This window comes from Paroedura picta, chromosome 5, assembly GCF_049243985.1.
Source record: "Paroedura picta isolate Pp20150507F chromosome 5, Ppicta_v3.0, whole genome shotgun sequence".
NCBI lineage: Eukaryota > Metazoa > Chordata > Lepidosauria > Squamata > Gekkonidae > Paroedura > Paroedura picta.
Genome location: NC_135373.1, coordinates 20,210,226 through 20,221,250, shown reverse-complemented (window position 1 = coordinate 20,221,250; position 11,025 = coordinate 20,210,226). Strand labels below are relative to the sequence as shown.

The following is an 11,025-nucleotide window of genomic DNA, read 5'->3' as shown; positions in this document are numbered from 1 at the left end:
GGAGTCATCAGTTAAGGGATGTGGGCCACTTTGGATCCCCCTTGGAAAGAAGGGTGGGGGAGAAGCCAAGAAAACCCATGATTTGGGGGAGGCAACAGTGCCCCCCCAAACTGCTAGCCCTGTGAAAGGGTCATTTGACCCCCAAAGGGGTCCTGACCCCCAAGTTGAGAACCACTGCTGTAGACTTTGTTCAACCTAATCATTTGGTATTCTAACACCTTGTTCCTTGCCATTCCTTATGGTGTTGGGGTATTGCAGTGTAGCAATTTTTATCTAGCAGTCCTAGAAGATACAGGCGGTGGCTGACAAGAACTCACTCTTCTTACCGGAAATCATGCTGGGTTTACCAGGGCAAGATATTTGCTCCTACAAGCAGGCTCATTTTCTCTTTCAATTCCAGTGAGGCTTCAGGGTCTTATCAAGCAACACAAATGGGACAAAAGGGAGTTTCTGAGAGCCAGTTGGAAAAGCTCACTCAGCCAAAGAACTGGCAGCCACCGATCCTCCAGTCTCTTAGGCTGTGGTTACAACCGGTAAGCCAGTCTCTTTATTCTTTCTTGGTATCACGTTTCTGCACAGGCTTTGCAAGGTGTTGGCAGCTGCTATACCCGACATTCATATTACGAACGATTGTTTCACAAAAACCACAGGGGACGTCCGTTGGTTCCTGTCCTGAACTCAACCAGTGTGGAGGGGAAGAAGGGGCAGGTTAAAAAAAGAGGCACCATTTCATACTGGATTCGGGGGAAGGAGGAAGTGAGATTCACAGAAGGGCTAAAAGGTGTGCTGAATTGCAAAGGGGAAACGGTCTTTGAAGAGTTTACAATAATTGCATCATGCGGTCTACACAGGGCAAAAAGGAAACTTTTAAGAAAGGTCTCCGGTGGAGATTAGGGTTGCCAGATCTGGGTTGGGAAGGACCTGGAGACTTTGGGGCTAGAGATGGGAGCAGGCTGGCAGGGACCTCAGTGGAGTATAATGCCATGGAATACACCCTTCCAAAGCTGCTGTTTGTTTTCTTCAGGGCAACTGATCTCCATTGTCTGGACCCGTAATTCCAGGGGATCCCCAGGTCTCTGATAAAAGAATAAATTAAGTGGGCGCAAGTACCTAAGATAGCTGGTCTAGCAAACTAGTGTGTGCTTTAGAGGAATAATCCCTCAGGGTCTGCAATACCAAAGGTGGATTATTCACCACCACCATGCCTCTGCCTTACTACCTTTCAGCTCTTTCTTGTCCTTGAGGAATTCAGATACAAATGGGCTGAAAACAGGAGATGCCAACATATCTTCTGGCAGAGCTTATGGCCCCTTACAGCACAGTCCTAAGAAGATCTCCACCTAGGGTTGCCTGCTTCCAGGTGAGACCTGGGGATCCCCTGTAATTTTAGCTCATCTCCAAGTGGCATTGATCATTTCCCCTTGGGGCAAAGGGCTGCGTGGGAGGGTAGATTAAGGGATGCCAGAGTTTATCTCCCCTTACCGCACAGTCCTAAGAAGATCTCCACCTAGGGTTGCCTGCTCCCAGGTGAGATCTGGGGATTCCCTGTAATTTTAGCTCATCTCCAAGTGGCATTGATCATTTCCCCTTGGGGCAAAGGGCTGCGTGGGAGGGTAGATTAAGGGATGCCAGCCTCCAGGTGGGACCTGGGATTCCTTGGGATTTTAGCTCATATATTTGTAATTTAACATCCTGATTTATCTGGGATGCATTGTACCATTTCCTCTGCTATATGTCTGGTGCAAACCGTAATAAAATTTGTATCTATCTGGCTGCTTGGGAGGGTGGATTTAGGGATACCAGCCTGCAGATGGGACCTGGAGATCCTTGGAATTTTAGCTCAACTTCAAGAGACAGAGATCAGTTCCCCTGGGAATAATGGCAGTTTAGTGGTTTGGGGTTAGTCCCCTTGGGGTTGACTTCACCAAATTAGTTGCTGATTGCAATTCTAGCACATCTGTCTTCATTAAAATCCAGTAACTTAGAAGTCAGTCCATGAAGCCAGTGAACTGAGAGGGGTGAGAAATCTGTTTACATTTGCAGTCAGTTGGGGAGCTGTGCTGGTTTGCAGTAGGCGAGCAAGACTGAAGTCCCGTTTTGGGTTGCCTGATCTGGATTGGGCCATACCTGGAGCCTTTGGGGGTGGAGCCAGGAGTGGGTGGGATACTTCTCAGAGTATCTGCTGTGGGGAGTGGAACAGGGAAGGCGATTTTAAGCTGCTTTGAGACTCCTTCAGGTAGCGAAAAGTGTAATATGAGAACCAACTCATATTGAAAACTCATAGGGAAAAGCGGCATGTAAGAACCAACTCTTCTTCTTCTCTGCAATTTCTCCTCAGTAGACAGGAGTAATTTCAGAAGTCCCTCCTCCGAAGGCCAGGAGCCAGTGATCCAGGGGATGCTAGCTGGGGCTGCACACACATCTCAGAATCCCACCCCCATCCCCAGTATTAAATAGTGGGTTCAATCAAGTGAAGTGAAGGATCAGCTCCTTATTACATCACACCAGCCGAACTAGCCAGCTTGGTGTAGTGTTTAGGAGTGAGGACTTCTAATCTGGTGAGCCAGATTAGAAGTCCTCACTCCTCCCCCACATGCAGCCAGCTGGGTGACCTTGGGCTCACCATGGCACTGATAAAGCTGTTCTGACCGAGCAGAAATATCAGGGCTCTCTCAGCCTCACCTACCCCACAGGCTGTCTGTTGTGGGGAGAGGAAAGGGAAGGTGACTGTAAGCTGCTTTGAGACTCATTCGGGTACAGAAAAGTGGCATATAAGTACCAATTCTCTTCTTTTTCTTTTTCAGTAATATCAGTGCTCTCTCAGCCTCACCTACCTCTCAGACAATCTGCTGTGGGGAGTGGAACGGGGAAGGCGATTGTAAGCTGCTTTGAGACTCCTTCAGTTAGCGAAAAGTGAAATATGAGAACCAACACTTCTTCTTTTTCTTCTAAACCAGTGGGACCATTCAAACCATCCAGAGGCAAGAGGGATCCTGTGCATTAACAAATGGGATTATATGTCCCCACTGTTTGAACCGCAGCCAACAGGTAGCAGTCTACAGGCATGGCATAGGATTCCCACTTGGCTGGGAAGACTGGGTCACATTCCTTGATATGGCCACTGGTTGCTGTAGTGAGGACTGGTATGCAGATCCCACTGTAGGCAGATGAGATAAATCAGCAGCAGGGGATGATGTGCAGACCACATCAGATGATGGGAGATGTGTGATTTAGCGCTCGCCCCTGGATGGCAGAGAATAGTTCCCCTTGGAAGGCAGGATGGGTTGACTGAGAGCCAGTTTGGTGTAGTAGTTAGGAGTGCGGACTTCTAATCTGGCATGCCAGGTTCGATTATGCGCTCCCCCTCATGCAACCAGCTGGGTGAGCTTGGGCTCACCATGGCACTGATAAAACTGTTCTGACCAGGCAGTGATATCAGGACTCTCTCAGCCTCACCAACCCCACAGGGTGTCTGTTGTGGGGAGAGGAATGGGAAAGCGACTGTAAGCCGCTTTGAGCCTCCTTCGGGTAGGGAAAAGCGGCATATAAGAACCAACACTTCTTCTTCTTCTTCTCTGCAGTTTCTCCTCAGGAGACAGGAGTAATTTCAGAAGTCCATCCTCCGAAGGCCAGGAGCCAGTGATTCAGGGGATGCTAGCTGGGGCTGCATACAAATCTCAGAATCCCACCTCCATCCCCAGTATTAAATAGTGGGTTCAATCAGGCGCAGAGTCACTTGTGGAGTGAAAGATCAGCTCTTTCTTAGATCACACCAACTGAACTAGAAAACAGCAGCTCATCACTCAAACTTATATACAGTCCCGAGTTCCCACCACAGCTCTGCATGTTGAACAATGACATTAAAAGACCCCACTCTTCGGTGGGTCTGTTTCCCTGCATTCACAACAGTATAGATATAGTCTAGAAATCCCTCAAGGAATTAGATTTCTCATATATGCTACATTCATATTGTCGGAGGAAAATTATTGCTCGGGTGTTATCTGATATTAAATTAAGAGTCTCACTTTCCCCCTTTTTCTTTTTGCTCAAACGACGCTCAAGCGGACACTCAAGAAGAACAAACATGGGTGGTTCCATCACAAAAGCTCTCATCGGAGAAGAACTTCAAAAACTGAAGGATGAGATGCAAAATCAGAATCTCGCAGATGTGATCGAAGAAAGTAAAAGCAACTTGAAGTTATTAAATAACACCACTCTTGACATTGCCATTACAGGCATGTCAGGTACTGGCAAATCATCGCTTGTCAATGCCCTGAGGGGCATGACTGATTGTGAAGAGGATGCAGCAGAGACTGGGGTAACAGAAACCACGCTGACTAGGAAGAAATACACACATCCCACATTCCCCAAAGTAACATTATGGGATCTTCCAGGAACTGGGACCCCCCAGTTTGTACCAAAGAAATACCTGAAGGACGTACATTTCGAGGAGTATGATTTCTTCATTATCGTTGCATCAGATCGCTTCACTTCACATGATGTTCTCCTGGCCCATGAAATTCAGAAGTTGAAGAAGAAGTTCTACTATGTGCGCACCAAAGTGGATGTGAGCATAGATTCTGAAAGAAAAAAACCAAACTTCAATGAGGAGAAAAGCCTGGAGAAGATGAGGAACTACTGTTGTGATAACCTGAGAGATGTCAAACCGATCCCAATGGTTTTTCTTATCTCTAGGTGGGATTTGAAACTATATGATTTCCCCCTCTTTCTACAGACCTTGGTGAGTGACTTGGATGGCCTCAAGAGAGATGTCTTAATTGGAGCTCTTCCAGCTTTCTCCAGAGAAGTCCTGGGGAAGAAAAAGGCTGCAATGGAAGCCCACATACGGAAAATAGCCCTTGTGTCTTGTGCTATTGGTGCAATTTGTGTCCCTGGCCTCTCTCTTGCCTGCGATATTGGCATCTTGGTTGGAACAATGAGATATTTTTGCAACATCTTTGGTTTGGATGCAAGTTCCCTCAATAGACTTTCAAGCCGGGCTGGCAAACCTGTTGATGTGTTGCGATCAGCTATCAAAAAGTCCCCACTGGCCAGTCAAGTTACCGCAGAATTTGTGATTGATCTTTTATCCAAGTCACTATTGTGTGGAACAATGATGGCAGTGAAGTTGGCTCTTGATTTTATACCCATCTTGGGCTCTCTAACTGGCGGAGGGCTTTCTTTTGTAACAACATTCTACATGCTGAAGACCTTTCTGCATAATGTTACGAGGGATGCTGAGAATGTCCTGGCAAAAGCTGCAGAGTAAAGGGCTAAGGCACCCTTTGATAACTGACAATAATTGACAATTACGCTAAGATAATTGACTGAGGCAAACAGCATGTATTGCCTCTGCTGTAATGCCACTTGACCTCCAAAAAATCTCAATGCTGATGTGGAAAGACATAATAAAATATAAATATCAACTAAAGGTTAAAAACATCTCAGCATTTATTGTATCACCAGCACACGAACGTAGCTGGTCGAAATGGCATGATGTTATAGACGCCAAAATGAGGCACTTGAGTCTACACAAAACAGAAAATCTAACTCAAAAGGGACAATCATTACCAACGAGAAACTGTTTAAATATGATTAGATCCCTCTCCAAGGAGATGTTAGGTGGAAATGCCCTCCATTTTATCTTGAAATGAAAAATTCCACTGAATTTTATCTTCCCCTTGATTTCAGCACATTAACAGTTCCTAAATTGAGACTTTCATGTATGATTGTGTAGTGCAACACACTCACAACAGCGCAGATGAAAGGTCATTTTCTCCGAATACCTCCAAACCAATGTTATGGTGACTCCCAAATGGAGGAACTGGAGGAACCATTTTTCCTCCTATTGTCCAAAATATGAAGTAGAGGCAATTTTTTTGGAGAAAACAGATGCTGAAATATTCATCCTTTCCTGATATTACAAGATTAAGACTGTTTTCGATCAGGGTATACTATAACTGCGTGGCAAATTTTTGTTTTTACATTAAAAAAAAATCCTGAATTTTTAGTTGTATGATTTATGAGCAATTAAGCCTTAAGAAACTGAAAACTTTCATGCAGAGGACAAGGAACCCAAACATCAGAACTGATTCTAGATATCATGCCCACATACCCTCCTGAGGAAAAAACAATTCCCTGAAAGCCAATTTCCAGAACGTTCAAGAAATCTGCTGACTATGACGAGTCCTGACTAAGAAGCCATCTGAATAGAAAAGCTCAGGCACTGAATTGCTGAATGATGATCATGTACTATATATAGAAAATGGAAGGAAAGAGGATTTCCATTTCTGATTGGAAGCCCAACCTCCACACATTGAACTGAAACTTCAGTGAACTATGGCTGAGTACCATAGTGGCAAATAAAGGCAATTTCCAGCTTTCTTAAAGGAAGCTCTTCCAGGTGCACTGTCTCTATGTCACAAACTCCCAAAGGGTCCCTGAGGAACTGTGAACATCCTGTGTTGGTTTCTCCTAGTTCTCACTGCAGATCAAGGACCAGGAAGAACAACACATGTGAGCCAGCTCAAAATAGATTGTTTCTCCACAAGTCAGTGATGGCTAGAACCTCTTCCTCTTGTGGTATCTTTTTCTCTTTTTAGCACTGCAGTACTAAATCTGGGAGGATCAATAACTGTGAAGTTGCCCATACTGATCCTCCTCAGCAATGTTATCTCCTAAAGGGAAGTGATTTTGGAAGTGACAATATTTGCCGGGGTGTTTCTTCTTTAGGTATCAGTTCTCTCTTCTGCCTTTCTAATTTCTTCTAATCATGAGAACCGTTTCCTGGAAATAAGCTCCAATCAATAGATTAGAACAGGATTCTGAGTACCAGCCCTTCGGACTGCTCTGTTTGCCTAGCAACCTCCTAGATCAGCCTTTCTCCACTTTTTTACCATCAAGAAAACTCGGAAACATTCTTCACACTTTGAGAAACCCCAGAAGTAGTGTAATGTTGCAATATATGATTGGAGAGCAGAGTTGTGTACACGCTCATCCAGGGCCCCTCCCCTTCCCATCCCCTCCAGGCCCATCATTGGCCATTGGGGGGGGGGGAGGGAACAGGTCAACATGACTATATATGGTCATATCACCCAATCAATCAATGTTTAACAGATTTTTTAAAAGAATGAATTAACTCCTACTCATTCGGGAACCCTTTCCAGGGCCGACAAGAGAAAGCGTGTCCCAGACTAACAGCTCATACCACCTAGAAGTAATTATGAGTACAGTTAGGGCTTGGCTTTGCTTTATACTAGGTGGTCTGGAGGACACCAGGAGAAAGCTTGACTTCTAGAACACTTTGACTATTTGCTGTGATGTTATTAGCTTTGAATTGTTTGCACTGCTTTCTTCCTGCTATGTCTTGAAATGTCTTTGCTGTTCACCTGTAGTTATTGGCTTTAACCTTTTAACCTTCATTAATATGGTCCCCATAACACTTCTAAGCACCTTATTCATTGTAACCATTTGATGACTTGTCCATATTTTGGCTTTCTTCTTCTTCTTCTTCTTCTTCTTCTTCTTCTTCTTCTTCTTCTTCGTATTCGTATTCGTATTCGTATTCGTATTCGTATTCGTATTCGTATTCGTATTCGTATTCGTATTATTCATATTCATTTTCGTATTCGTATTCGTATTGAATTTATTGCCCACCACTCTCATTTCTGGCTTGTGGCAGGTTACAGATTTGTCCAAAAATAAAACCCCCTTAAAAAGGTAAAGATATCCCCTGTACAAGCACTGGGTCATGTCTGACCCTTGGGATGACACCCTCCAGCGTTTTCATGGCAGACTCAATACGGGGTGGTTTGCCAGTGTCTTCCCCAGTCATTACCGTTTACCCCCCAGCAAGCAAGCTGGGTACTCATTTTACCGACCTTGGAAGGATGGAAGGCTGAGTCAACCTTGAGCCGGCTGCTGGGATCGAACTCCCAGCCTCATGGGCAAAGATTTCAGACGGCTGCCTTACCACTCTGCACCACAAGAGGCTCCTAAAATCCCCTTAAAACCCCCCTTAAAACTATTCGGACAAACAATATACATATATATGCATATCAGCTCCAACAATAAAAATCGTAACGGAACACCCCTCTGACCCCACCAGAACTAATAAAGGAGTGGGAGGAGGAACGCAGATCTTCAATAAGTATGTGCTCTTAATCCTAGGAGGGGATCCCATCAGATCTTCCTTGCCATGCTGGCCTCAGCCATAGACCTGGCGGAAGAGCTCCATTTTGCAGGCTCTGCAGAAAGCCGAAAGCTCCCACTTGTGTGACCATTGCGTTTATCTCTACTGCTCTACATATTTGGTATGGGCAGACATTTCATTTTATCTGTTCATTGATACTGTGCTTTAATAAACCAGTATGATTATTTCAAGAACCCTTGAATTGGCTAGTTGGCTAACACTGGGTGATAAAGGACCCAGCTATATCTGGTCTTGAACAGGACAAATAGAAGATTTAGAGCATGTCCTTTTGAGTTGCCCCTTCCATGGTAAGGCCCATGCCAAGTTTCACCTTTCTTTGGTGACAGTAATGCTGGGGCCAATAGCTGTAACCATCACAGCCACAATGAACCAACTGCTGTCAGACAAATCACCAGCAATTACTAAAACTGTAGCCAATTTTTTCCTCATAGTTCTTAGAGTTTGTGGAACTAGCTGGGTGCATCTTGTGAACTTAGAATTTCTCTATATCAATCTTAAGGCCTATTAAATTTGGCAAGATTAATGTTTAGATATTTTCCAGATGTTCTTAAGTATGTATTTTTTTTAGTCTAGGGGCACCCTTAAGACCAACAAAGATTTATTCAAGGTGTGAACTTTTGTGTGTAGGCACACTTACTCAGACAATGGAACAGGGATCATAAGAGTACAGATATAAGGAGAAAATAAATAAGTAGCAAATTAGTACGCAGCATCATAAGTCCAAATATGCAGTATGATAATTCTTTGCTAGAAAAGCCAATCGGTCCTATTCTATTTCTATTATTAATTAATCCATTTTCAACATTTTTAAACAAAGTTATAACAGGTATTCATTGTATCCTACTTCTCCTGTTTTAGTTTGGTGTGAACAAGTTTATTTTGTATTTTTATTATTCTGGTGTGATTCCATAATAAACGTACTATTACTACTACCCAGTCATGAAAGAACTTATTCAGCCAGTGGTAGGAATGCTCTCTCTCTCTTATTTCAACTCAAAACAGTCCATATCCAACTGGGAGCCATCAAATGATATACACACACCTGTGAACCACTGTTTCATAAATCTGCATGCTGACAATACTGTATATCTTGCTGTATATCAGAATCATTTACCCATAAAATCTGTATTTACAGAGGGTAATTTACATGACTGAATTTCTCAGATTTCTTCTTTTTCATTTGAGGTAAAAAAGGTAAAGGTAAAGGTATCCCCTGTGCAAGCACCGGGTAATGTCTGACCCTTTGGGTGACGCCCTCTAGCGTTTTCATGGCAGACTCAATAGGGGGTGGTTTGCCATTCCCTTCCCCAGTCATTACCGTTTACCCCCCAGCAAGCTGGGTACTCATTTTACCGACCTCAGAAGGATGGAAGGCTGAGTCAACTTTGAGCCGGCTGCTGGGATTGAATTCCCAACCTCATGGGCAGACAGCTTCAGACAGCATTTCTGCTGCACAAAAGGGACCTAGGCATTTGTGTTTCTGTCCATGACATTCACCAGAACATGTAACAACAGAACATACTTCCATGCATATAGGATGTTTAGAACTTAGCTTGTCTTATATATATAAATTTTAATTGAATTTTCACACACTCTCATGTTGCAGTTGGGCACAGAGACCCAACCTGGACTTCCACCATTCCTACAGTCCTCTCATTTGCAGCTGGTGTGGCTGTCTTGAACTTTCCACTATGTACATCTTAGAAAATTTAGGGAGTTGGGTGTCTGAGGATGAAGTTTGGGAAAGGGGCCTGGGGAAGGGGGGTAGAGTGAGGGATGCAGTGCCACTTTGTGATGTCACATCCTGTGAACCCATTTCCAGGTCAATGTCAAGGTCTCAGATACCTCCGTCCTGTGCGAGCATGTGCCCCATGAGGGGTGTGCACTTTGAATATACCCCAGCCTGAATCTGATTCCCAAATTAGCTATTTCAAGCCAGCTCAGAGATACCTCAAATGAAGGAAAACTATACACATTTCCAGACAAAGGGAAATAGATCTCCCAGAATTTGAGGTTGTTTTGGGAAGGCACAGAATTGAAGAAGTAAAGAGAAGAAGCAACTGAAGTCAGTGTCCTGAGTCATCTCTGTTCCCTTTTTTGAAGATTGCACCACCCCAACCACCTAATCCACCACCCCAACACTATAGCTTGCCTAATACCATCCTTAGAGGTGTAGATATTTTTCTGAGAAAACACAGAGGCAAATTTGGTACGGAGCCCTGGATACCACCTGGATGTTGGCATCTCTAGGACTCCAACAGGTAGGTCACTGAGTATTACAGAATCATTCAAAGATCTCCAGAAGGCTCAGGGGGAAAGATCTGTTCTGGGCATTCAGTTTTTTTGAGGTGGAAACACATCTATTGGTGTGGTCAGGGATATGGAAGTAAATAAGGGTATGACATCCATTGCTTCCAATGCCCTGACAGGAGCCCCGAAAACAACCCACAGGAGTGTGGGATTGATCACAGAAGATGGGCAGAGGTAGCATCACAGTGAGCAGGCCTCAGCACCAACTCTGGCCAGCCACCACCTTGCCCATTATGTGGGACGTATTTCCACATAATGGGCGAAAATCAGATTCTCGCTTTTTTCCCATAAGATTTTTCTCTGTGCTGCTTAGTCCTTCTAGTGCTCTTCTGAGTCCACACTTGGTTTCTAGGACAGGACAAAAAATATTGCATGTCAAGGGGGTGGGACCAACTTAGGGTATTATTCATCAGTGAAATGTAACTCTGCTTAAAGGAAAGCAGATCTAGCAGCTGCTGGGGGCAAGAAGATGTCTTTCTTGCTTGTGCAGAATTCAGTCCACC

At 44.3% G+C, this 11,025-nt stretch overlaps 1 protein-coding gene across 9 annotated transcripts; it reads left to right on the top strand.

Annotated features, from left to right (window-relative positions):
* The first annotated feature begins 282 nt into the window (after positions 1-282).
* On the top strand, positions 283-6,004 carry LOC143837222 (interferon-inducible GTPase 5-like). 9 transcript variants are annotated; one of them, XM_077336821.1, is made up of 4 exons: positions 283-533; positions 2,805-2,878; positions 2,958-3,048; positions 4,063-6,004. In XM_077336821.1, the coding sequence occupies exon 4, from the start codon at positions 4,085-4,087 to the stop codon at positions 5,267-5,269; it is 1,185 nt and encodes a 394-aa protein (XP_077192936.1). In that variant the 5' UTR covers positions 283-533; positions 2,805-2,878; positions 2,958-3,048; positions 4,063-4,084; the 3' UTR covers positions 5,270-6,004. The 9 variants fall into 9 exon arrangements, with proteins under 9 accessions (XP_077192936.1, XP_077192938.1, XP_077192934.1 ...); XM_077336823.1 differs by lacking the exon at positions 2,958-3,048 and adding an exon at positions 1,227-1,360; XM_077336819.1 differs by adding an exon at positions 1,227-1,360 and having other exon boundaries at positions 2,958-6,004.
* Positions 6,005-11,025: the final 5,021 nt, after the last annotated feature.

Bases quoted from the DNA above. Each gene is read 5' to 3' on its own strand.
- LOC143837222 (XM_077336817.1), top strand. From the start codon at position 3,956: ATGCTACATTCATATTGTCGGAGGAAAATTATTGCTCGGGTGTTATCT.